Below are 27,070 nucleotides of genomic sequence, written 5' to 3'. Positions count from 1 at the left end.
CGATCAGCAAAAGACAGCAGAGACCCCCTCACCTCTGCAGGAGTATACCGTATACCCTGCAGCTGTGGACAAGTTTACATCGGGACCACAAAGCGTAGCATCCAGACAAGAATAAAAGAACATGAAAGACACTGCAGACTTGGACAGCCTGAAAAATCAGCAGTGGCTGAACATAGCCTAACTCAAACAGGGCACAGTATCTTATTCCAGGACACCAAAATACTGGACAACACTTCCAACTACTTTGTCAGACTGCACAGGGAAGCCATTGAAATTCACAAGCATATGCAAAACTTCAACAGGAAAGAAGAAACCTTAAGAATGAACAGAGCATGGGCTCCAGTTCTGAAAAACACCAGGCCAACAAAACACTCCACACCCGACAATAGCCCTGCAGAGAAGATTAGCACATCAAGCACCAATCCATATGCAAAAGAACCTCCTCAGGATACAGTGAAGCCTCCCGCCATTAGCATTCCACACCCTGGGAAACTCTTACAGAATGACTCAGCTCAACCCCACCCCTCCTGAGTAGATACAAATGACCTACATCTTTTCCACACTGTGACACTGAGAGATCTCTGTCTTTTGGTGCTACACCTCTGAAGATGCCAGCCACAGCTGCTGGCGAAAAGTCAGGAACTACAATGCCAAGACCACGGCAATACAGCCCGGAAAAACCCCAACAACCATTAGGAAGCAATCTTTTACAGAATCCAACTTTGGTCTGTTCAACAGAGCTTACTCTCAGGAAAGTTTCAGGATTGCACTACTGGGCTGAGAATGATTGGTCTGTTGCTGACGGGGGATCTGAATCCATTGTTTCCCCTCAGTTCACCACTCCACTCACTGTATCAGACTAGCATAACGAACAGTTTCGTTTGACAATCAGCACAAATATTTGCTCTGTTTTTTGTCTGGTCCAACTGAGTCCCTCACAATACATTTTTTCCATGTTCTTCAACCAAAAATATCTGGCATTATGGAAATTTATTGTACTCAGGTAGATGAGAACAAAAGTGCTCAAAAAGTAAAAACACACAAATGTTACCTCTCGCATATCCCTTGATGGGAGGTACTTGAAATGTAAGATGGGAAATGCATCTAATTTAGAGCTGCAATCCTGTAACAGTGCCATTTCGCTCAATAGGCCTTATTTTTTTAAAAACGAGTAGCATGCAACTGCACAAGACTACTTAAGTGTATTTAAATCAAAAAGAGTCCAGTAGCACCTTTAAGACTAACCAATTTTATTGTAGCATAAGCTTTCGAGAATCAAGTTCTCTTCGTCAGATGCCTGACGAAGATGTTTTGATCAGGCATCTGACGAAGAGAACTTGATTCTCGAAAGCTTATGCTACAATAAAATTGGTTAGTCTTAAAGGTGCTACTGGACTCTTTTTGATTTTGCTACTACAGACTAACACGGCTAACTCCTCTGGATCTAAGTGTATTTATGTGAGGAGATTTCTTCTGTCCTAATCTCTGCAGCTACTTCTCCTGTTTCACTGCTGGCTCTTTTGCTTTGAGGAAGTCCCGTGAAAGAGGGCCAAAGAGCCGCTGTAACTGATGTTAGGTTACACAGCAGAAGTAGATGCAGGTAGAACTCCTCCTTTGCAACCTGGCCAGGATGAGGACGAAGAGACGATCCTTTGCTTGTGTGGCTGACTGGGAAGCGCCAGCCCCTCGGAACGGCCACAGGGGTCCCGGCGAGCCACGCTGTCACGAGTCGCAGCGCGTAACTGGCCCCAGACAGGAAGCCGGATCGCGCCGAACTCCTCCCCCCTCGCCCTGCCTCAATCTGCGACCTCAAAGGGGAGGAGTCGCTGGATGCGAACCGGCCAAGTTGCCGGGCGAGGCAGGAACTCCGTCCGCTGGCCTCGTTTTGTTCCCAGCTGCAGCAGCAGCAGTTATGCCCGCGCCCGCAGCATGAGCCGGTGGTCTAGTTCCCAGGGGGTTGTTTTAACGGCGTATCACCCCAGCCCCGGCGACGCCGACGGGCCGGCGAGCCATGGCAAGGAGGGCGCGGACACGTCCCCCGTGAGGTAAGCGCTCCGCGAAGCGATCCCACCCGCGCCGCGGCGGCCCCGAGGGCAGAGGCAGAGGCGCGCCGCCGGTCCGAGCTGCTTGTTGACGCAGGCACGCTGCCTGGAGCTGGCCGCAGGGAGCGCGGCGCTATCATATGATCCCAGTGTAAATGTCAGGAAATGCCAGCAGCGGTGAGGTGCTGCGCCGCGGCTCTCGGCAGGTGTACGGGACGAATGCAAGTCGCAGCGAGCTGGCACTCAAGCATGTGCGGCCGGCAAACTCACACCCCCCGTTTGCAGGCAGGAGAGCAACCGCGCGTTCATGACAAATACCTGGTATCCTTTTTTTTTCCGGAGCAGAATATTTCCTTAAAGAACTTTTTGTTGTGACGCTAGAATGGCAGATGTTTACCAGAGGTGTTTTCTCCCTTCTTAATATGAGTAAAGAGTCTTCCATAGATTACAGAAGCACAAATAATATTTCCTGGTATGTGAACTTTGGTTTCTTCCTCTCCAAGTGTTAGTTTTCATTAATGACCTCAGTACTTCGCTTTTACTGCCTCTGAGGGGTGTGTGTATTTGTATGAAAATACTGATTGCATGCAGCCAAAAGCTAGAGCTGAAAGCTTGCTTTAAGGATGAGAGTTAAGGAACATTTTTATGTATCTGAAGAAGGGAGCTTGACTCTCAAAAACTCATACCCTGGAAACCCTTTGTTGGTCTTTAGGGTGCGACTGGACTGGAATCTTGAACATTCTTAGTGTGTGATCCTTGACCTTTGCAGGCACCTTTACTTGGGTTGGGAGTTGAGAAGTGGGGTGCAACAGTTGCTTTCAGAAGAGTGGGCGCACCTTCACCAACTGCAATTATAGTTCTTAGTAATGTAATGCATATTGGCTGCCAGTGCCAGGCTGGGTCCAGTTGTGCATTGGCTGCTGACGCTGGTCAGAGTGGTGTGTATAATGAGGCCTTGGTAGGTGCTGCTGGGCCTGTCCCTAGTGAGTCCTCTTCCATTAGAGAACATGACAGGAGGTGGACAAGGGAGCTCCCCTGCTTCTCCACCTCTGTGGTTTTGCTTTACAGAATCCAAAGCTTGGAAGGTCCACAAATATTGTTGAAGTTGCCTTGCAGCCTCCAAAATGGCGCCTGAGAGCTCAATGGGCATGGTTTTCTGAAAGCTACAGGTATTTCTATTATTTTGGCGAGTTTTGTTCCCCCAATGTATCATTTTTAAGATTTCAGTTTTTCTACAAACTTGGGATGTTCTGTAGGTTTGTAGAGCAATCTCCCCCAATGTGTCTCTAGCTCCATTTTGTGGATCTATTGATGCATACTTTAAGGCCTGGTTTGGAATTAGATCATATACTAGTGTATGATCTACATTAATATCAGAGTAATAGAAATGTTACTCTGAGTCCTAACAGATAAGGCCAATGTAAGTCCTGTAGATCATATGTTGTGGGATCCCTCCCCACCTAAAGCAGGATTCTTCACACACACATTGGTCACCGTAGAGTAAGAGTGTGAATATAAGCATATGTAATATTGATATAAATTTCATTAAAAATCAACATGACTTACTTTTGAATATTCTAGGTTAGTTGCCATGTTGGTCTGTAGCAGCATAATAAAAGAGCAGGGTATACAGCTGAAGAAGCAAGTTCTGATTTACAGAAACTTATCCTTTTGTTAGTCTTTAAGGTGCCAATTGATTCTTATTTTTTTCTTTTGATTAACATCTAGAATTTAAGTGCAAACCATAGACGTATTTCAAACCACACCATGTTATTCTCAGTGAGCAGGAACAGATGGGGATCATGATGGCAAGGGGTCTTTGGCACATTTTTTTCCAGATGATTTAAGCAAGTGAGCACATTATGTATAGTTTTTCCTTATATCCTGCTTTCTAGAAGCCTAGGAAATATGAAATGCCTCTATCAGGTAAATAAGGCTGAGAGGAACTTCCACAAGGTCACCCAGTGATCCACATGCAGACCCATCATTCTAGATAGCAGTGGCACAATGGATTTCTCCTTCCTATCTCCCCATGTCAATAAGACCCCGAATTTGAACTAAAACCCATCCACCAAGCATCTCTAAGAAGAAAACTTTACTGTGACTTGTGTTCAACATCCTGTCTATGATTGAGATGTCCCTGATACTCTAGGCAAAGAAAAAGCAAAGTTCCAAGATGTTTATTATCACAGTTCCGTAGAGACTATGTCATAGTGTTTTACTGGCAAATAAAACTTTTTTCACTTTCCATTTTATACTCGTTGGGGCCAACAGATCATGCTTGTATTCCATGGCCTTTGGACTTAACTCTTTTAACTTAACTCTGATATATTGTTATGCAATTCAAAGAAGACAGCATCAAGGGATGTGCTTTGGACTGGTTCAAATTGTTTCTCAAGGAACCATTTCAAATGGGTGCTGTTGGAGACCAGCTATCCTAAGAGTGGGAAATATATTGTGGGGTTCCACAGGGCACAGTCTTATCCCCCATGTCATTCAATTTCCATGTAAAACTTTAGGGAGAAATCATTCATACCGATGGAATTGGATACCATCAATATGCAGATGACACACAGCTCGGTATCTCACTGTACAAATCACAATGGGATACAGTAGAGATCTTGGGTCACTGCCTAATTATTGTGGTCAAATGTCTGAAAGCAAACAAATTTAAACTGAAGCATAATGGAAGTGGTGCTGCTTGGGAAGGCAGAGATCTTGAAGGACGTTGTACTCCGCCGTTTTGATGGTGTTCATCTTACTCTTGCAGACTCAGTTAAGAGCTTAGAAGTTATATTAAACCCAGCACTACTCTTAGAAAAGCAAGTTAAGGCAACTGCAAAAAAATGCCTTCTACAAACTCAGTCTAGTGTGGAAGATGGCCCCTTCCTCAACATGGCCGATCTGCCACCTGGATCCATGCCATGGTCACATTGAGACAACTACTGTAATGCACCTAGGCCTCCCCTCTAAGTTAACTCAGAGACTCCAGTTGGTACAGAATGCTGCAGCTCGGTTATTATTGGGAGCTAGTAGAAGAATGAATATTACTCCCATTCTGCAGTGACTGGGCTCAATTCAAAGTATTGGCTATCACACACAAAGCTCATCATGGCCTTGGTCCAGCTTATTTACTGGACAGCCCCACCATGGTAGCTTTGCTCATCTGAAAAGGCCTTTTGCAGGTTCCACTTTGCACATATGCAGCTGCCCGTACATGTCTATTCTCTGTGGTGGCCCCCACCTTATGAATGGTCTACCTAAATAGGTCAGAAAAGCTCCCACTCTCCTGGTTTATTCAAGAGGGCTTTTAGTCAGATAGGAGGGCTGTACTGTAAGGAATTGCATCAAAGAGACAGAAACCATAGATTTTATTATTATGTACTGTCTGTATGATCCTACTGGGTATTTTCTGTGTTCTTTAATATGTCAGTCTTAGAATTGCTTTTGCTCTGTTCTAGCAGTTTTTCAACACTGTATTGGATATCTGCTGGTTTTAAATCTTTGCAAATTTGTCCTATTATATTGTTCATTGAAATTTACTGTACTGACTCACACTTGAGTCTCAGTGAGAAAGGTTGACCATAACTGACATAAATAAATAAAATAAAAATAAAATAAAGATGTGAGAATGTCTAGCTACTGTATCTTTGGAATGCATTAATGCTGCAGATTAGTTGTCGTGTCCCCCCCCCCCCCCCCGGCCCACGTTTCCTTCAAATGTGGCATAGGATGCTATTGGTTAGGGCTAGAGTGTATCTAGTCAATGAAGAGGGAGCAGCTAATAGCTATATGGAGCCCCCCCCCCCCTCGGGCTTTTGCTTCTGTGGCTGATTCCTGGGACATAGCGGGATTAGCTGGTCAAGCAGGAGTTTTTGGGTTTCACCTGACTGGCTGTGGCTGAAGCCTTTTTTTCACCTGCTCTGGGATGTCAATCAAGGGAAGGGTGTTTAGCTAAATATGCCTGGTGTGGGACTGGTTAGGCCACAGCTAGTCTGGTGGGAATAGGGCAGGTTACTTATGATATGTAGGAATAATCAGCTAACACCCTGAGGCATCAGGCATAATGGAGAGTGTTTCCAGAACAGGCCATCAGCTGCCTTGTGGCTGGGTATGCTGGTAAAGAGCAGCCCTTGGTGCTGCTAACTAGTATCTTTCCAAACCTGGTGGTGGCCTTGTGGCATATCAGTGGAGGCAGATGAGGCTCAGAACCTCCCAGCATATAGTGCATGGGCAGGCGAAGAAAAACAAGACTGACAGAAACTTTGGCCAGGTTTGTAGGCAGGGTTGACCTGCCCCAAAGGCAGTTGTGTTTGGATGCCTAGCGCAGCCTTCCCTCAATATGGTCAGCTTATTTAAATAAGCAATGAGGTAGATCAGCTATTTGAATAAATAAATAAAAACTAGTTGAACCCATGCAGTTGTCTTGTGTCATCATTTCTAGTGGTGCTGTTGTACAGGATTTCTTTTTTAAGCTCATGTTGGGATTGCTGCAGTCTGTAGTTAAATGTGTATCTGCGTGCAGGAGCATATTTGGCCCTGCAATGCTGTTCTAAACATGCTTACTTGAAAGTCTCAGTGGCTACATTCAGAAGGTATGATAAATCATGATTTGTTTAAACTGTGTTGTACCAAGTATAAAGCTGTGCTCAGGCTTCACAACAAACTGAGTTCCATCTCTGATGCTTCTCACTCCTTCTTCCTGAATCTTTTCCTTGTGCAATGTGGTGGTCCGTGGCCCTGGACAAAAGTCTAGGATGGGGCCTCAGTATCACTGCCTCCCCACTGGGGCTTCACAAGGGACGGCACTCACCCTGTTGCAAGGTGGGCAGAAGCTGCCAGAAGTCTGCTGCCCAAGCCCCAGATAGGGTGAGTGCAAATGGTGGCAGGAGCTTGTTCTTCTTCTTCCCCTCTTTTTCAGGGGGGAAGAGCTGTGGGAGATCAGAGACCCTCCCAGTGTGGGTCCGAGGGCAGCAGCTCTTGTTGCCCTTTGGCTAAGACCACTCCTGCTTATTCAAGGTGTGTGATTGATGTCAGGTGCTCAGGATCACCTGTCATATTCAATGCCCCCCTGCAGGCTCAGAACCTCCCAGCATCACCTGTTGAGGTGATTCTGTTATTTGAACCCAGGTGGGAAACTGAGAATGAGAGGTGTTTGTTCCTGTTGTAATCTCTCCGGAGTCTGCTTGACTTTGAGGAGTCCATGAATCATGCAGCCTGTTTTCCTATCTGCTGAGTTAGAGGACTGTTAGGAGAAGGGGGGGGGATTAAGAGTAGCTTTGGGAAACCTCTGTCTGCTCAATACTTGTCTGTAGCTGCTACTCCTAGCAAGGATGGTGTAAGTTTGTGATACTGGCATCTTATCAGTAAAGAACTTTTATTCCTGAAGTGAAGTCTCTTGAGAGTTGCCTGGCTTCCTTAAAATTGAAAGTGTCCTGATTTGGATGCATCGAATCAAACTCCAGTTGTTTTGATGTTCCTGAGTCAAATGGTGTTTTTCCCACACTCTACCAGTATCTGTGAAGTGTGTAAACCCCATTTGCCTGTCTCCCAGGAGAAAAGATACCCTTTCTATATTGCTGTGACTGCAAGAAGCAGTGCTACTCAATTAGTTTATAAACTCTGATGTTATAACAAAGAACCATTAGTACAAACTCTGCTTAACAAACTGCCTTCTAAGCCTGGTTTGAAATCTGTTTGGTGCTAACCAGAAACTGGATTGTATCGTATCGTCTAGCCTGCCAGTTAAGATTCTTTTCTTCAGCCATGTTCTCCTTGTCCTGCCTTCAGAAGTGAGGCAGGGGGTGACCAAGAACAAGTATTTTTCTTTGGTGTCACCTCTCTTGCGGAACGCCCTTTCCCTTGGGCTTGCCTGGTGTCTTCATTACTGTCGTTTAGCTGTCAGGCCAAAGCATTTCTTTTTACCCAGGCTTCTAACTAGGCATCTGATCTTTTTATTGTTGTTATAATCTGCTTCTAGCCTAAGGACAGTCTTCTATAATTAATAACTTGTATGGGTTGTATTTTTTTAAAAATGCTCTGGCTTGTTTTTAATGGTTTATTTTTAAATGGCTGAATGATTTGATTGTACTATTTTAGTTATAAGCTATCCTAATCAGATCTCTAAAGAGGGGACATAATTTTTTTCTAAGTAAATAAAATAAATTTCGTTTATATGTTGCAACTAACCACAGCTTGATCAAACCATAATTTATCACAATGTCTGAATACACCATGGAGTTCAATGGGACTTACTTCCCAGTAAGTGTACAGAGGATTATGTTCTCAGTTGTTTAAAAATAGTATACAACAAAAATTGAAATTACCAACTTCTGACTTTCAACAATCCTCCCACCCGCATGCAGATTGCTTATAATGCATCTAGGAGCTGAGAAAATCTATGTAATTGTTCTTATTCAGTTCTCCATGTGTCTTTTGATATGTCTCATGGTATTAAAATGTGTGGCAAACTATATTAGAGTCTTTGCTTCATAACAACTGTGCACTATATTTAAAGTTACTTATGAAGAGATGAAGTTCATGTTAGAAGGCTGATCGTAAGAAAACTGTTTCCATACTGTGGCCCTCTCTTATTTACTTCATTTTCTGTATAGAAGAAGTAACCAAAATTAATCTTGATAAATTCAGCATTTGTGTTGCTAAATTGAGCTTTAGAGCTTAGTGTTCTATCCTCATGGGCCTGTTCTCCTGCCAATGATGTTGTAGCACTTCTGTATGATTGGAAGGAAGTGAGGGGATGAGCTAGCTGATGAAAACCCTGAACTGTAGGGTAGGGGCTATAGCTCAGTGGTACAACACATGCTTTCTGTGCAAAATGTCGGTTCAATCCCTGACATGCCCAGTTCAAAGAGTTGCTGGGCTCATGGCTGGGAGAGCCTCTGTCTGACTCCTTGGAGAGCTGCTGATTGCCAGAATATGATGGTCTGATACAGATGGATCAAGGACTTTGTTTAAGGTAACTTCCATACTAGTTGTGAATTTGCCATGATTCATTTATTTGATTTTAATGGAGAATATTACATACCATGTCTTTGGCAATCTATTATATGCCAGTGTTTTCCCTCTTGTCCTCTTATCTTTTGGTGGCTTAAGAAAGTAAAACAGCAGCTAGACTAATCTTTGCTAAACATTGGAAGCAAAGGAAAATTCATCAAAGGAAGGTTTTCTTTGTAAAGGTAAAACATTTCTATGTTTTGCTTCAGCTTATGGCTTTGCAGAAGAATAAAGATGTTAACAGAACAGACTTACACTGGAAAAAGGTGCTGCGATGTATGGAATCAACATTTGTATAAGATCTTAACCCTTACTACTTAAGCATTTATTGGTTCATTTAATAGTGTGATAAATGATTTGATCTGAATCTGTAGTATCTCCACCTTTGTTTTGTAATATTCTGCTTCCCTTGTTATGAGGAAGAGTTTTAAGTGGCTTCTTGTATTTACATTTCAATAAATAAACTTTAAAAATATAAAAAGTGAGACACCATTGCAACTTCAGGTTGTCTAGTAAGAATGGCCATTCCTAGGGTGGTGTGGAACCTAGCAGAATGGTCCCTCTTTCCCCCTTTGCCTTACTGGACCTCCACCAATAATCACCTGGGTGCTGGGATCTGCAGAAACTCTTCCCAGTTTAATTACTTCCTATTTGCTCCTTCAGCTAGCCATGACATTCATGAATTGATTGTTAGCTATTGAGGGGAGAGGTAGGGTATGTTCTGCTTTTCACATTGTAAGCAAAGCCCTGCTCATTGTTTTTATTTTTATTAAGGTTATGTGAGTGTAAAGTGCTGTCAAGTTGCAGCTGATTTATGGTGACCCCACAGGATTTCAAATCCTGTGACCCCACAGGATTTCAAGGCAAGAGTGAACAATGGTGATTTGATATTACTTGCCTCTGCGTAGCAACCCTGGACTTCTTTGGTAGTCTCCCATTCTAGTACTAACCAGGGACAACTCTGCTTAGCTTATAAGATCTGACAAGATTGGGCTAGACTGAGTTATCCAGGTCAGCATTATGAAATTATAACAAGAATTTTAAAAAGATGGTTGTTGTGGGTTTTCCGGGCTGTATTGCCGTGGTCTTGGCATTGTAGTTCCTGACGTTTCGCCAGCAGCTGTGGCTGGCATCTTCAGAGGTGTAGCACCAAAAGACAGAGATCTCTCACTGAGAAAACCCACGGAAAACCCACAACAACCATCGTTCTCCGGCCGTGAAAGCCTTCGACAATACAATTTTAAAAAGAGTTGTAGTTTTGTCTACAAAGTGAAAATTCATATTTAATTTCTGGTCCTCTCCCAAACAAGAGTTGAAAATTAATAACAAATTGATGGTTGTATAACCAGCCATACAGAGAACAGGACATAATTAATTAGGTTGTAAATCTAAGCAGCCAAATGAAAATTTTAGAGAAATGTGAAGATTCCTTTCTTTCCAGCCTTAAGTGGGAGATATGGGGCTGGTCTGCTGAGTTACTTGACTGGGTAAAAAGGTGTTTTCCAAGTGCTCTAGTAAATAAAAGTAAGTAAAAAGATATCCAGACAGGGAAGGACTCTGGAGGCGGTTTTGGCTTGACTGGTGACATGTGGTGACATGTGGTGGCTAATTCCAACAGCCTTAATTATGTTATTGGGACATTCCAACTTATTTTCTGAGATAGAAATGTGGGTACTGTTCTTTCTGTAGAGGAATGCTAAGATGGCATTGTGGCTAAAAGCACACTGATGAATCACTGGAAGGGTGTTTAATAACCCACTACTAGGTGATTCTCTTTCAGTTTGCTCTGTAAGTTTGATAACATTAGGCATGGTCCCACTTACTCTACTGGCTTATCTGCCCTTGTTGTGGCAGTGGACCAAAATCTGCTTATTGGCGCATGCAAAGACTGAGAAAGGAGAGTTGGTTCCATATTGCGGGAGAGAAGTAGGAACCAAAATGGAGGCTTGTTGGCCACCATGCTTGTTGGTATTTAATAGTTCAGAACAACCTTCATATACATAGTCCTTAAGGCAGTTTACAATGGTATAATCTTGTGATGTTCTGGAAAAGCTAGACGCTGGTATTTCTAGAATACACATGAGAATTCTATTTTATGCAATTACATGGAGTATTACTGCTCATTGTTATTTTGCAGAATGATGGAGTGAATATGGGTAAGATGCTTGGTAAAATAAAAGACTTTTTCTGACTTGTGAAAGTTTACAATGATAGTTTGTATTTCAACAACAGTGAGATAAAAAAGTGCTAACCAGTGCTACAAGTCCCCCATGGCTGCTATTTCCCCATCACCACAGGAAATATGCACTCTTTATCTCTGCTATGAAAATATCTACAGACTTACTTTTAAAAAATTAAAGTTGGGGATTTACAATATCTAATCAGTTGTTTCAGTGTTATAATGTTACAGCTGCTGTTTTTTAAATAAGCCATCTGGTGTCATGGAGGGAGATTTGTGGACATGAGGAGTTGAGGCAGGGAAAGTGTGGAGAAAACTGCCATGAGATGCTCCATTGCAGAGGCATTTGCTGTGGCAACAAAAGCTACAAAGAGAAACATTGCCATATAGTGCAGCCTTAGTATGACAGTGCTAGGCATAGGTTAATAGAAAGCTCATTTTATGCATCTCTATTAGAAAACATATTTCTCATATTGTTGTTTAGGTGCTGTGTGGTGCTGTCAAGAAACAAATGACTCATCACTGTAATAGTGTATCAGTGAAAGCATTGCCTTGAGATATTAGGCATTCTAAGATAAGGCAGTGGTAGAATTTACCCTCCAAAATAATGCAGGGGTATGGCTGCTAATAGGAACCCTACATTTATTTCAGAAAAAAGTTTACTGTACAACTGGATATTTTGAGAGACTCCCTATTTGCTGCAATCTGTCTTTGATTATGCCCCTGTTCCAGGAAGCAGTGTACTTTTTTTTAATGTGCTATATTAACTCTACCCATCTTCTGCAGTTGAACCCAGACAAGAACAGCCTCTAGTGTTCTGCAGTTGTGGATCTTATGACAGCAGATAGATTTATTTCCCCTTTTGCTGCTTCTTATTAGGATTATCTTCAATGTCTTTGTCTGAATCACACTTGAGGGATTTGTTCTGCAACTATATGAAGAGCCTTATGCTGCACTGTCAAGAGGCAGCTTAGAATAGGCTTTAAGCCAGGCTATTGGGGTCCATTTTAATACACACACCTTTCACCTCAGAAAAATAAATGTGAAAACAATATTTTAGACTTGGAAATGGGATGGGAACAAAATGAACAAAAGAGAAAGAATTTATACATTCAGTCAAAATGTTGAGGGATTGTGTGTAAAGACTGGAGTTGTACTAGTATTCATTAGAATTTGTCAGCCACTCAAGAGTTAATACCTGAGTTTCAGGAATTTGTTTCAAAACGCCTATGTAATAGAGATGCCAGACACTAACTGTTGGTTACCCTTATTATGTTGGCTTTATCTTATTTCTGTTGTTGAGTGTTGTTTAGTATAATTTGTCTATCAAATTGAAGACTGTCCCCACATCTCTTCATGTCTTAAAAATATTGTATGAGAATAATGGAAAGTTCCTTTGTATCATTAAACTTGCATTCCTTTCCCCTCAACAGCATCCCTTAGAATACCTGGTAAATGCATAAAGTCCCTAATCAATAAGATCGATCTCCTGTCCAATTAGAACCTCCTCTTGGAGTAACTCAAGTACCCTGAAAATCTGATCCCAGCACTAGCAGAAAAGGGCACAATTTTTGAGTATATAAGGACTTCGTGATGGCTTGCACTGAAGGTTCAGTTTCTCCCAGGACTATTCCTCCATCGCTGGTACTTTAGGTTAAGTTCTACTCTGGAACCAGGGTTGGTAAAAATCAATGATTTTTTTTAAAAAATCAAAAAAATCAGATTTTTTTGATTTAAATCAGATTTTTTTGATTTAAATCGGATTTTTAAAATTTAAATTGGATTTTTTTAAATAAAATGCTTTTTGAGGAAAATATATCACCATCCAAAGGTTATTCCAGCATGAAATAAAGATTAGTTTTTAATTATGTAGAATAAGGCTGTATATGTTTAATTTTTTTGGTAAATAAATTCCATTAATCCATTTACAATGTCATGCTCTTCCAGAGGTTTTTGTAAGATTATTGGGCAGTTTCTCTGCCTACAGGATATTATCACAGATGCTTGGTTTTGCAGTTCTCAAAACTGAATTTGTGTCAGCTCAGCAGAGATCACATGCTTCTTCTTCACAGCAAAAATGTTATAACATGAACAGAGTTGAGAAAAAGACCTTAATCCTATTGTTCTACAAACCTATGAAGACAGAATCAACCCCTTCAGTGCTAAGTTTCAAGAAGTTCAGTGAATAGAAACAATATTTTTCTGATTGTTTGGAGTGGAATAGATCTGCACAAGAAGAAACTAAGTGTGAGGAGTTAACAAACATGGATGTTTGTTTAAGCAAATAACATATGCTGTAATGTTATTGTTTCAGTTGAATAAATAAAACTATTTAAATTGTTATTATTAAGGTAATGATTATTTTTCTCCTTCCAATAAAGTACAACAGAAAAGTTGTCCAAATATGAATGATTAACCTAAACTGGGGATAATTCATCTCACAATAAATTAACTATAATATGTTTCTAATAGTATTAAAATCAATATTTTATACAACTGTAAAACTAATATGAAAAGTTGTTATTCTAAAAATCTTCATATACTTGCATATTAAAGTTATACCAGCAAGAATTAGTCTTTATGTAGAAAACTATGATTTAGATCAAGCCTTACTGACTAGTGATTTAAATCATGATTTAAATCATGATTTAAATCAGTTTGATTTAAATCAAATCCACCCTGTCTGGAACTGTTCCTGTATCACTGTGACTCTCAACTACATTCATAATTCAGATCAGGTAAAAATAGTGACCTTTCTCTGTTCTTCTCCCTTGCTTTCTCTCTGTCCTTGTTATTCTTGCTCCCCTCTTAAACCTATCCCCTCTTTCTCTGCAATGTCACTGCAGCACCCCCTTTCCTTCCTTCTGATTCTGTCTTGGTGATATCACACATACTCCATGAGTGGGCTCTACTTGAATTAGCTTTAGGTGGACACATCTAACTTAGGAGGGACCACTTTTGCTAGGTGTTGTTTAATTCCTCCCTGGTGGATTCTCTGATTGCTTTTCCTCTGCAGTCCCTGAATTGTACTTTATCGTGTGTGTTTTGAAATGTTTCCTTTTTCTTCCCTTTCTGTCTGTCCTTGTATTCAATAAAGATAAAATTCTGTTCATAGTTCTCTCTCTCTCTGCTCCTTCCCCAAATATTCCCTCAAGATAGTGATGATGTAGACAAGTGTATTGGTTCTTTTGCTTTGAGGGCACCTCTCTATTTTTCTAGCATACCTGAGGGATAAGGAGGCAATGAACACATGAATAGTGAATAAAAATGCATGCCATTAAGTAGCTTAAGTACTCTACAGAAAAAAAACCACATCTACAGAAGAAAATAATATGCTTATTCCCCTTCTGCTGTCAAGATCCTCTGGAGAACAACCATGGACAGACCCCTTTAAACTGGCCAGCTGCACAGCACTATTCCAAGGTTTTAGTCTGTGCTGAGGTTCGTATTTCAGGGCTATTACCAATACTTTATATACTATCTTAAGAGTCCTTAGTTTCACCCATGCTTGTAATAATACTTAATTGACCTTGATAGGAGTGATACATCTCAGACTTGCCTAAGGCCAACTGATTGAGTATGCTCAACATCAGGGCCAGTTCCAGGTTTTGGGGAGTCTTGGGCAAAGACTGCTCAGGGTCTCCTTATGCCAAATACTAGACTCCCCTTCTTGACCTTCCACCCATGTGTCCCATCTGCCTGCCTCCTTTGCCCTCTAGCAAGCTCTCCTACCACCTGCAGTCACAGCTGCCCATACTGCCTGCATGATTTTTCCCCAATGGTGCTGGGTGGTGGATGTAGTTAGGAGTGCTACTGGCATGGCCACCAGGAATGCTGATATGTTGTGCACCACCCACATGCCCTTCTCCAGCAACACTAGTCAGCATATGCTGCTGGGAGCACAAAGCACTCATAAGCAGGTAGTGGAAGGGCATGAATGCAGGTGTCAGAGGAGATGTGTGAGTAGGGTGTCAGCAGCAGTGGGCCCAACCAGAAGCCATGGGCCCTGGCAGCTGCTCCACCTTGCCATGCGCTGACGCTGGCCCTGCTCAACATCCCAGCCAAGAGAGAGAGCACAAAAACAACCTTTCTGGTGAAGAAAGGAGAAGCCGGATCATCCAGCTGTCTGCCGTTGATGCCTAAGAGGTCACCAGGCAACTCCTTCCTGATGTCTTTGCCGGTTTGCAGGAGCAAGGCCCAGAGTCAACACTGTCCTGCGTATGTTTGCATCAACTTTTTTCTTGAGATTGTGGGATAAATCCTGGATTTCTGAGGGGGCAGAATCAAAGAGGTGACATCAGAGGGACTTTCACTTTGGGTGGGTTATGAAGGCCTGTTCCCTTGTCTATAGGGCTAGTGATATTGGGAAGGATAAAGGGCTGCTGAATTCACAATGGTATTTCATTAGGTTAATCTTTTCACTTATTGATAAACTTAAGTTGTGCTTTAAAATTATGTTCTTTTTATGTATTCTTCGGTTTGTTGTGCAGCTTACTTTGTACTCTGCCTTTGGTTCTGTTAAGATAGAAAGGAAACTAATAAATACCTTGACTGATTGATTGGTACGTGACAAGCATCCAACAGAAATAACAGAGCTATGTTCCCATTACTCTCTCTACCCCATATAGAGAGCTAACATTTCTTGAAATTTTGGAGCCATGGAAATAAAATGGCTTTCCCCCCTTTTTTCCTGAAAAAAGGATATTTGGGGGAAAATTAAAGTGGGTAGCCATGTTAGTCTTGTCTGTAACTGTAGAAAAGAGTAAGAGTCTAGTAGCACCTATAAGACTAACAACATTTGTGGTATAGTATGAGCTTTCGTGAGTCACAGCTCACTTCTTCAGACACCACTGGGGAAAAATTGAAATATATGCAATACTTACTGTCCTATCAAATCTAAACTAGTTTTACTGCTTTAACAACATAAAATCCATCTTTTATAAGTTATTTAGCATATAAAATTACAATTTTGACATATTTATGGAATTTAAAAGTTATAAATGGTCTAGTTTCTTCAGACAAAATTGAAAATATTCTCAATACTTGAGAGAAAACTGCAAGCTGATGCACCCTATGCTACCTTAGCACAAGTACCTTTATTTTTGCTATCTGAAAAATAGAAATTAAACAGAAAACACGTGCTTTGTAAAAAATAACATAAAATATATTGTTTGGTCAGAAAAAGGGTAGCATACTCACAATAAACCAGTAGCACGTTTCGGTATGTAGTTACACTTTTATAGCATTAAACCATTGAGCTATTCAGTAGGGTGTTATTAGCATACACATTATAGCACTGGGCAATACAATCCTCAGGGCTGCAGAGGAGGTGGCTGCCAGCACAATTGTAGCTACACTGGTCCATTCCCATTGGACACACCATGGAGGAAACAGCAGTGCACACCCTCTGGAAGGCACAGATGGTATTGCAAGTATGCAACCTCAGCAACACCTACCAATCAGACAACATCAGCTGATAACATTTTCATGAGTGGCACACACAGGAGCTGCCAATCACTAGCCATTGACCTAGCTGCTACCCCTTGATGCCACTCCCATCCCCCACCCCCAGCAGAGAGCCAGCTGCCAAGGATGGAAGACTCAGAAACAATAAACCTCCCCTCCCTAGCCCATAGGTCTCTCCCTACTCATGCAGCAGACAGGATGCCTACCCCTTCCCCAGCAAGGGTCTGATGGGCAGCAAAAATGCTGGCCACACACAACCATCCCTGCTCCAAGCTACACATACCTGTCCCCCCAAAAGTTTTTAAAAAGATAAAAAATAGAGAGGCTGTCTTCAGACCCACATCTCTATGCAAGACCAGCATCCTAATCACTGGGCCAAGAAGGTAGTTTCAAAGGAGGCATGCCCGCAGGCTTGAGGTGCTTCGCTCTAACCCTGACATCACCACTGATTGCATGGGGCCAGACAGAGATCATTGCACAGACAGACATAGCTCATTATAAAGGCACCAGGATCCCCACATGGGGTGAGGTGAGAGGCAAGCAAAAGCCATAGAGCTCACGTTTTGCGTCTGCAAACCACAAAAGGGGGTACAGGATGGTCCAGCTAATGAGCTGCTTTGGAGATCCATCACAGAGGGGGTGCTTCTTCACAACCCCTCTATACTGCACCCATGGAAGCAGCTCTCTTGTAACCACCATGGGTTCCCTGCCCATGTCTTATCAAATGCCAGCAGTGCTGTGGGGCAATGTGGGACCCAGAGACCCTTCCTTTCCCAGAGCAACCCACAAGTCCCTAAACCACCCACCAGCCCATTCCCCATGCATACTGCATACTGCAGCCAGCAGAGGGAGGGAGAGGGGCCCTAAATGTGGGGTTAGCCTTCAAAGTGCCACTGGACCCCTGCTAAATCAATACTCCAGTGACATCAGAAAGACTGGCCACAGCATGGGCATCCCTGAGTCAGAGCCCACCCTCTTGGATGTGTGATGGGGTAGCCCTAAAGGGAAGCCACAGATTGGAGAGGGGAGGTGGGGCAGGGAGGATTGTGAAGTTGATTTCATCCACTCACAAACAGACATCAACAGAGTTGTAGAACACCCCAGACTTCTTTGAAGTACAAATCATTAAGAGGTCTGATGGATCAGGTTAACTCCCTCTGTCCAGTATGAGGTGCTCCCAGGGGCCCTGGGGAGGCAGACTGAGCCGTCTTTAGCATAGCATGCATCTGAGTGAGAGAGACTCCAAGGCAGGATGCTCTGGGAGGTGGGCTGCAACTGATGGCTAAACAGAGTGGCAGGGACTGCAATGGTCACCCTCCCAGGCCTCCCAGTTGAAATAACTATGCACAGAAGTGAAACAAGCAAAATCATGTACAAAATTAGTCACATTTAAAAATAGAAGTATCAGCATCAAATCTTTAGTCACAGTCAGTTTTTGAAGGTTTGATACTTTTCATCAATGTTAGCTAAATTTGTTAAAAATAGGGTTTGGAAATAAATATTTAAAGAAATATTTCCCATAACAGCATCCCAGAGTTTGTTTTTCACCTATTTTATCAATATACTTGTTCTGTTAAAATTAAATGGAAAAATCAGAGATCATGCAGATAGATAGATAGATAGATAGATAGATAGATAGATAGATAGATAGATAGATAGATAGATAGATAGATAGATAGATAGATAGATAGATAGGATGGTGCAGTGTGCACCATCCTTTTCTCCAGCCAGGCCTCTGTGATCCCTGAAAAGGCAATGCCAGGGGAACCTTTATGGATGCAACCATTAGTTAGGATAAGGGAAAGGCTGAGATTCATAGGAGCCAACCATTAGTACTGTAACACACTTGTTCAAGGAATCTCATCCTGTTGCGGAAGACCAGGATGATGTGGAATGTGCTATTAAACTTTCTTTGGCCAGTGAGTTAACTTTTATTTCACAGTGGCTTGATGTACTAAATGGATTCAAAGTAGGGGTCGCTTCACTAGCATACTCCCTGACTATAGCACAATTGTTAAACAAAATTATATCCTGCTTGTCACATTGTTCTCCCCATTTCAATCCTCACAACAACAACCTTGTGAGGGTAGACTGGGAGATGATGACAGGCCCAAGGTTACCCAGTGGGCTTCTGTGGCAGAGTGGGAGTTTGAACCTCGTCATCTTTGGTCCTAGTCTGACACTTTGATCACTGTGCTATTCAGCCCTCTGATCATATCTCCCAGGTTGTTTGTTACTGTATGAAAACACACTTGCATTTCTGTTTCTGCTCCAGTTGTTTCTTAACAGTGCTTTCTATTGCTGCTTCTGTCAAATAAATGCCCAGTTCACTTACTGGCTTAGCTCCGGCATAACTCTAACCTCTACATCTTTAAGAGGCTGTGAAATACCTTAGTTTTACCTTAGAAACTATCCCTACATTCTGATTCTATGTGAGTTGTATTTCTTGGCCAGTCACCTTAAGTTCTCTAATCCAGTACACTCTTTTTGGCCCTGTTTGAAACAAGGTTCTACTGATCAACAGGCCCGAATGCATGGTACTGGGTTCAAACAATCCAACAGTTTCCTTGCAGCAACAACTGTTCTCCCTCAGGAACTCTAGGGCATGGTGTCTAGGAGCGGAACTACAAGTTACAAAAGGCACAGGTTGGACACTTGTCAGCTTCTCTCAAGTTTTGATGGGAAATGTAGGCAGCTTGGCGGAATGTTGGACAAGTGACAGTTGAAAAGTCCATTGGACAGCAGTCAGAGAGCCAAGCTGCAAGACTAGGATGCCTACATTTCCCATCAAAACTTGAGGTGTCACCGGCATTATTCCTGGAAAGCTGTTGGTGTTGGAAGAGAATCTCTCTAAAACATGGAATTAACAGCTGCTACTGTTAAAAGCATATATCCTGCTTCCCACTTTGTACACAATATAGGCCATTGGTTTGTCTAAAATGGCTCCTTCTTTAACAAGCAGGGTGTGAAGATCCCCTATTAATCCATTTATAAGCTGGGTTTTCACACAGCTTGCCACTGGATTTAAGCTCCTCTTTGCATTGCCAGCCCCAGATTTGGTTAGACTGGTTCAGCACCATTTAAATTGTCACTTGGGCAAGGAGGAGCTTGTATCAAATAGTCTTGTATCAAATAGCATGAGATTCCACCTGTTTTGTCCTTCTTGCTTGCCATGCCTTTCTATATTCAAGAAGCCTTTAAAGTGCTCACAGAGCAGCCTGTAGGAACCACAATCTGTACTAGGAAGCTGCAGGTAAAATGCTTGAGCATCATCCTATAAAAAGAGTGCCAGACTTTGTGCTACTGCCTGATCATTCCAATCAGTCACAGAGACCGGAAGCTAAAAGTCAGTCGGGTTGATTCCAGGGAGAAAGGACTGGTAAATTTCCTCTCATCTTGAATTTGCTGCCATCAGTTGTAATACGCTTGTTCAAGGAATCCAGCTTTAATAAAAGCTTTTAAATGTCCACAGCACAGCTTCAAGCACAGACCTTGAAATTGTCTAACAGTCAACTTCCCCCAGAACACAGAACAACTAGAAACAATATAAAACCAAACCAAGCACTCATACATGTAACAGCACCACCCATTGTTAGGAGGGACTTGTACAACCATTACAGAATACAACATATTCAGAGCAATCTAGCTCTAATCTGCAATATGGAACTTGCTTTTAGTTTGACAGTAGTTTGTTTTTTTCTCATGATCATGAACAGGTCATGACCTAATGATGTGCCACAACAGGGCTTTCCAGGCCAAGCTTGGGGCTCAGGGCAAGGACGTGAGAGGGCACAATATTGCTAACATCAGCAATTTCATTTAAAAAAAAAATTCTAGTGGTGGTGGGCAATGGAACTTACTAGCAGGAAGCCATAACGGGCAGCTAAGCAAGCCTTGCCACAACCTATATTGAGAACCAGTCTTGGTATTTGTTGGGATTGTTTGACATAATGCTATTCCTATGATTGTCCCTATATTATAATAATTTTGCATACAATAGCTACAAGTCTTCTAGTCTGATGTTTGATCTAGCCACTCCTTCAACATATTTGTCTCTCTCCTTTGAGAGAGAGCTGAACTATTAAAGGCAGGAAGTATGTGAGAATGAACTTGGAAAGGCAGCAGGATTCATCATCTTGAAAATAGCTTAACGTCATTCTGCCCAAATCCGCTTGTATCTTACCAAATACCACCTTACCTGGGTATCCTTGCCATGTGTTCCTTACTCTGCGTTTTGATTGGATGCAACCTTGAGTCAAATACTGTGACAACATACAACATTGCTTTCTAGTCAAACATGTAGAAAGATGATTTGGTGTGTAGAAGACAGATGTATATCGAATGAGTGTAACCCAGTGGTCAAATCCAAATTGCTTTTGTAGCCCCAGAGCATCAGTTCTTCTGAACTAGGAGTTCATCTGCCTCTTCTCTACTGAGGCAAAACCAAATAAGTTGTAGTACGCCCTGTTATATACTGGATTAGTTTTACACAATTGTTAATGAGCACAGCAAATTGCATTATCTAAAAAGCCACGTCTACAATGCCATTTTTCTCCACCTCTGACAAAGGAATGGCTGAGAGCAATGAATCTAGTTTTGCTTGTGTGTAACTTATTTTACCATAAACAGAAATGTCTTTAAATAGTTACTACAAATGATAATTGATTATATCCTTAAAAGTATTGTACAGAGCAAGTGTTCCATTTCCTTTAAATCATAACTTCCTCATCCTCAGGATATAAGGCACATGCCTTTGAAAACAGCTGTGATACAGATCTAGAAACACATGGAAATGTTTCCACAGAACTTAAAGATGAGGAAGGACTTATAACAATATAAACAAGACTAAAAATACTTAGTGGGGTTGATATCCCTCATGGTAGAACAAAGTATTAGAAACTCGGTTCTGGAGCATGTGAAAAGAAGTATTCACCAGTCTTGTGGTGGAGTACAGGATCCTAGGCAATTCATCACAATGTTATGATTTTTAAATATGATACCTGTAGATGCATTCCTTTTTGACCTGAAATACAAAATTGTGTTTCTAAACACTGAAGAATAAAGGCTCCCAATTAATAGGAATGAGTGTTGAAATGTACGTGTCATTATTTTTAGATTATTTTATTTATGTCATTTATAGTCATTTATGACATTTATAGATGTCCCAGAATGTCAAGGTAATCAGGTTTTTGAAAATATATTTATGGCATTTATAGATGTCACAGAATGTTTACAATAGTGCATTCTTTTCTTGGTGTGTGTTCAATGAAATCATCTTTGTAAGTATCAGGTCTTTGATGAGAAACATAATGGGACAAGTGTTCCCAGACTGGCTATATGTGTATATGCACACGTGCATGTGGAGTGCTCCGTAGCTCAATATCTGCTGGATCCTGTGAGAGCTTCTGCCATCTAGCCTTTAATAGTGGGAAGCTACAAACCCTGTAGTAAGAGTCCCCCCCCCCTGCCCACCCTGTGCTTGTAGCTCTCTGTAACAGTGCAGTCTACTGATTACAAACCTTAAGCAGTGGTATATAGAATAGAATATGTAGATGTGGACCACAAATTATTTTTGGATCTGTTCATAAGAATCATGGAGGTGATATCTATTGTTAAACTTCAAGATTTTTTTGGGTTACCTTCCATTATCAATAAAGTTGAAAGGATTATAGCATTCTGTAATAATAGCAGATCTTTATGGCATATTTTGTACTATGTGCTTTTGCCGATAAGGATGCAAGTGAGATGTATGTAGAAACTTCAGGCCTCAGTAAAGTTTGGCATATTTATGGCAGGAAATTGAGGAAAGTTTCACCATTTGAGACATCAAGGAAGACTGTTCTGGAACTGCTTAATTTCGTCTAATTTACATACTTATGGGTTTAATAGTGTTAAGGCATGAAACTAAATCCTCAGAGGTTAAGAATATGAAATGATAGCCTCTAGTCCTATGGAATCTATTGACTTGCAATATATGTATGCAACTTTATTGGTGTATTCTATATGAATTGTGAGTAGGGTTGCCAGGTCCTTATACCATCCTGGTGGGAGGGGGAACCTGACACTTAGGGCCAAGCTAGAAGTGACGAATGACTCTTGAACGGCAAGTGTATTTCTCTCTGTTCACTTGCCCTCCACTCAATCCACTTGCCGTTCAAGTGTCATTTGTCACTTGTAGCTTGGCCCTTACTTCATGCCTTCTATGCCCTTTATTTCATGCGTACACCAAGCACGTGTGTGCTCCCGGTGCTTGTATGATGATGTCACTTCTAGGAAGTGATGTCATCACGCTGGCCATGGGCATGCTCCCGCGCTTTGCACAGGGCTAACTCTGGCCCATTTAGGGCCAAAATCGGCCCCAGCAAAGCACAGGAGTATGTCTCCGGCTGGCGCAATGACATCACTTCAGGAAGTGATGTCATCACACCCCACCAGGAGCGTGCCCAGTGTGTGCTTTCCTCAATTGCCTGCCAGTGGTGGGCAATCTCTGGGGGACCTGACACTTCCCACTGATTGGTGGTGGTCTGTGGAGATTGCCCACCACTAGCGGGCAACTGGAAAACCAGCTGTAAAATTTCAAACACTTTTAATCCAAATTCTGTGGTCATAAATAAATTAATCCAATCAAGTATATTTGCATATAGCTGTTCTTTTTCTGCACAATTAATTTGCCTTCCTGAGTTTTCAAAGTAAATGAAATATTTTGGCAGGTAATAGAAGGGAGAATATGAATGTGGAAGCCTCAGGAATTTGTGGAGGATAATGAAATCTCCTTTCATGGCTTGTCTCTACCTCTAAAATTCGTTGTTTCAGTTGTTAGAACTAGAAATGTTTGGACTTTAATTTTTTTCCCTTTTAGATGGAAATATGCAGTGTAAATTGCTTTAAACCTTTGTGCTTTTGTTTCTTTGTATTTGTATATATTTTCAAAAACCTGATTACCTCAACTAAAGAAAACATATTATTCAACTTGAGCAAGAAAACTCTAAACGTTTATTTAAGCTGTTTCTGTAATATAATTGAGGTGCCATTTGCGGATAATTTCTTCTTTCATTTTACATTTTGTATGACTCTGTTTCAACTTCCTATATTATATTTCATTCAGAAAATATACAAAATCAAATTTGGATGAAAGGAATAGCATACATGTATACTTATCATTGATCTGTATTAAAATGGTCCAAGAAGTGGTGCACACAGCTTATTTACATGTCCAGCTGGCCCCACCTGATTTGCAAGCAGTGATGCAAAACTGATGTTGCATGCTAGGTAATGCAAAATCATTGAGCACAATGTAGGAAATGTAGTATTCCCTTTCTTCAGCCTATCCAGAACGTTACTTGGTTTTTAGAGCTGGAGATTCAGATGTATATTTTGTTTCCACTCACAATCCAGTTACCAGAATGTAAGCAGTAATTCTTACAACATAAAAATATTGTAGGCAGATGTCCTTTTATTTCAGAATATTAGACTGCAGCATAGCTTAGTGTGTTTGTCTTCTCAATGTCTCCCAGTTTTCCAGAGCATTCTGTATTGAAAACAGAATCCATGCATACTTTCTTACAAATGGCTTCTGTGTTTCCCCCAGATTCGCCCTATTTTCAAACAATACCTTCTCCACTTTCAAAACTTTGAAACAGTTACTTGAACTAAGTGTGATCTTTATTGAATGCAATGGTAGTCATACGAGAAAAAGAAGTGGGCTTAATATATGCCGTGCATGAAATATGATTATGTAATGAAAAGAAGCAATCAAACACAGAAATCGTGGGATCCAATGGAGAACAATTAAGCAATGCTTACTGGAAACAGTCCCTTTTAAGCTAAATGTGTCCACCCGCAGCTAGTCCAAACAGAATGCACCTGTATGTATAGTGCTTCCAGATTGAGAAAAAAAGAAGGGAGGTATAGAAAGGTGTGAGCTGATGTTGCAGCAAAAGCTGGACTGGACTTGGGAGAGAAGAGTTGGGCTGAAAGGTAGGAGAAAAGGCAGAAGGATATATCATGGGGCTTTGGAACCTAGCCCAGCAAGACTGATGAAGGGAAGGGAGAGGTGAAGAACTGGCGTGATGCCCAGGAGCTGATGCGGGAGGTGAAAAGAAGAAGGGAGGTATGTTGCTTCAAGAGAGAAAGGGGGTGAGTGAGCAGCATAGCATGGGAGAGAGCTGGGCTGAGAATGAGAATGATGGGGAGAGAAAGAGAGAGGGAAGGAGGAAGGGAAGGATGGGGTTTCATCTGGCACCTGATCTGAAGCATAAGCATAGTTAAAAGTTGCAATGGTTGAGGAACAGTCCTGGCATGAAGTTGAACCAAAAATAGGAGACTTCAGTGTGTCTTTTTATGCCATAAATGTGCACCTTTTTTGGCCAGTGACGAGAATCAGATTTTCAGGGTATTTTAGTGACTCACAAAGGGCATGTCATTGAGCAGCAGATGAAGTTATTCTGTTGATTAGAGAATTGATTATGTTACCAAGTAGGCTGTATTGTAAGGGATGACGAGGAAGAGGGGAATGAAATCTCCATGTATTGGCCCATAAGAACTGGTCATTCAAATTATTTATTTAGTTACAAAAAGCATACCCATCTTTCTGCACTCATCAAGGCTGCCAAGATGGCTAGCAGATTAAAAAACATATATAATAAAAATCATTAAAACCAAACAATTGGACAGGTCCATTTCTGCCTCTCCCAATGAACCTGATGGACTGTTCGGGCTACTGGGACTTGAGTTCTATTAGCACTGTCAGAGAAGGGGGGAAGGATTTTAGGCTGCCGAGGGAAGCAGCAGATATGTTGTAACCATTCACTTTTATGTTGTAACCATTCACTGTCAGAAGAGGAGGGGATTATGAGTTCACATGTTAAGAGCTATGTATCCTTGTGTTTGACTTATTCATACACTCCAATGTTGTTAATCTTGTAAATAAAAGTTAATTCTTTTTTCCTCTCTGCTTATCCCTGGCTGGCTGGATGTGCGTGGACTCAGGGAAAACAGCAGACTAGAGTTGCCATGGATCCCATGGAACCAAGTGGGGGCTGTGGCTGGGGACAGCGTGGTACTCACCTCCCATGCTTTTGCACGTCTCTGTCATGCCAGAAAATGATATTTTCCAGCACAACGAGGGATCCTGGTGCACGCTAAAGCAGAATTGAGTGAAAACTTTGCTGGCAATTTTCTCTCAGGTCGGCTTCAGTGAACAAACACACACCACAACTCCTTTGTTGCATTGGAAAATGAGCGCTATGGAGGAGGAAGGAGTCGCTGTGAGTGCTTAAGCAGAACTGGGTGAAAACTGTCTCTAAAGGAGAAGTTTCCACTCAGCTCTGCTTCAGTATGCACTGGGATTCCATCCATTGCTAGTTCAACGGGGCAGTGTGGGAGCATGTGCACAAACTTCTCCCCACCCTGTGCCCCTCTTCTGCCAGCCAGGTGAGTGGGGCCGTGTGTGTGTGAAAGGGGGGTAGGGGTGGCCTACAGCACACACACAATTCAGTCTGGACATTGTTATCTGAATTGGTCTCCTTGAAAATAAGAGAATTGTGGGGGGAATTAGTGGCAAGGAAGATGGCTATGTGAGAGGGGTAACAATGGGATCGTTCACCAATTTTTACGGAGTCCTTCCCTCAAGATAGCAGATGAGGTTGGTGCTTTTAAGTTCAAAGAGTAATATTTTGTTAAAAGAGGAAAACACACACACATATAGGAGTAAATAATGAAATGGTTGCACACACACACAGTCCTAGGAAGCTAGGCAGAAGGTGGAATAGAATGAGGGAGGTGGAAGTATATTCACCGATCCTGGAGAGTAAAGTAGTCCGTGGAGGAAGAGAGCTTCAAATGCCCAGCATTCTCGGCCAGGAGTGAACGAGAGGCTCAGGGAAGTATCCCCAAGGGTACGATTCTCAGGTCTAGAGGCGCAGCGCGCACCCTTTGAATGGGGCAAGGGTCCCTAGTCTTATAGGGCAAACCCTGCCCTGAGGCTGGAGAGCCCTTCCAGTCATTGGAACAAAGACCCTAACGGTCATTTTCTAGGAGTAATAAAGGTTTGATCACTTCTTGATTGCTGCTGTCGGGGTAGGATAAAAGAGTAAGGTTTTGCTCTCCTGTTGAATCATAAAGGAACATTTGTAAATTAATGTCCTGGAACTGAGTTGATGAATTTAGTTGGGTAATGTACCTTTTCCCAGGAATGAATTACAAAAACTTATGGGTGCTAATTGATTTATCCTCAGTCTTGGGCTGGGGATCTCATCACGGAAGGAGGGGAAAGGAATGTTCTTATATCACAGGTAGCTTATTAAATAGCTATTAAACATGGCGGAAGCCAGGCTGACTGCTTACAGACATGACCAATGTGTTTGAGTAA

The 27,070-nt window shown here is 41.9% G+C and overlaps 1 protein-coding gene across 1 annotated transcript in view; it reads left to right on the top strand.

The window, feature by feature from the left end:
- Positions 1 to 1,836: 1,836 nt before the first annotated feature.
- The window catches only part of ARHGAP18 (Rho GTPase activating protein 18), an 84,899-nt gene continuing 59,665 nt past the window's right edge, over positions 1,837 to 27,070 (top strand). Inside the window, exon 1 of the mRNA XM_054975537.1 lies at positions 1,837 to 2,045. Coding sequence (XP_054831512.1) covers positions 1,930 to 2,045 — 116 coding nt within the window. The 5' untranslated portion in view covers positions 1,837 to 1,929. The remainder of the gene's footprint in view (positions 2,046 to 27,070) is intronic.

The sequence above is a fragment of the Eublepharis macularius genome, chromosome 1 (genome assembly GCF_028583425.1).
Source record: "Eublepharis macularius isolate TG4126 chromosome 1, MPM_Emac_v1.0, whole genome shotgun sequence".
In the NCBI taxonomy this organism is placed as follows: domain Eukaryota; kingdom Metazoa; phylum Chordata; class Lepidosauria; order Squamata; family Eublepharidae; genus Eublepharis; species Eublepharis macularius.
This window is presented reverse-complemented; position numbering and strand designations above follow the sequence as displayed.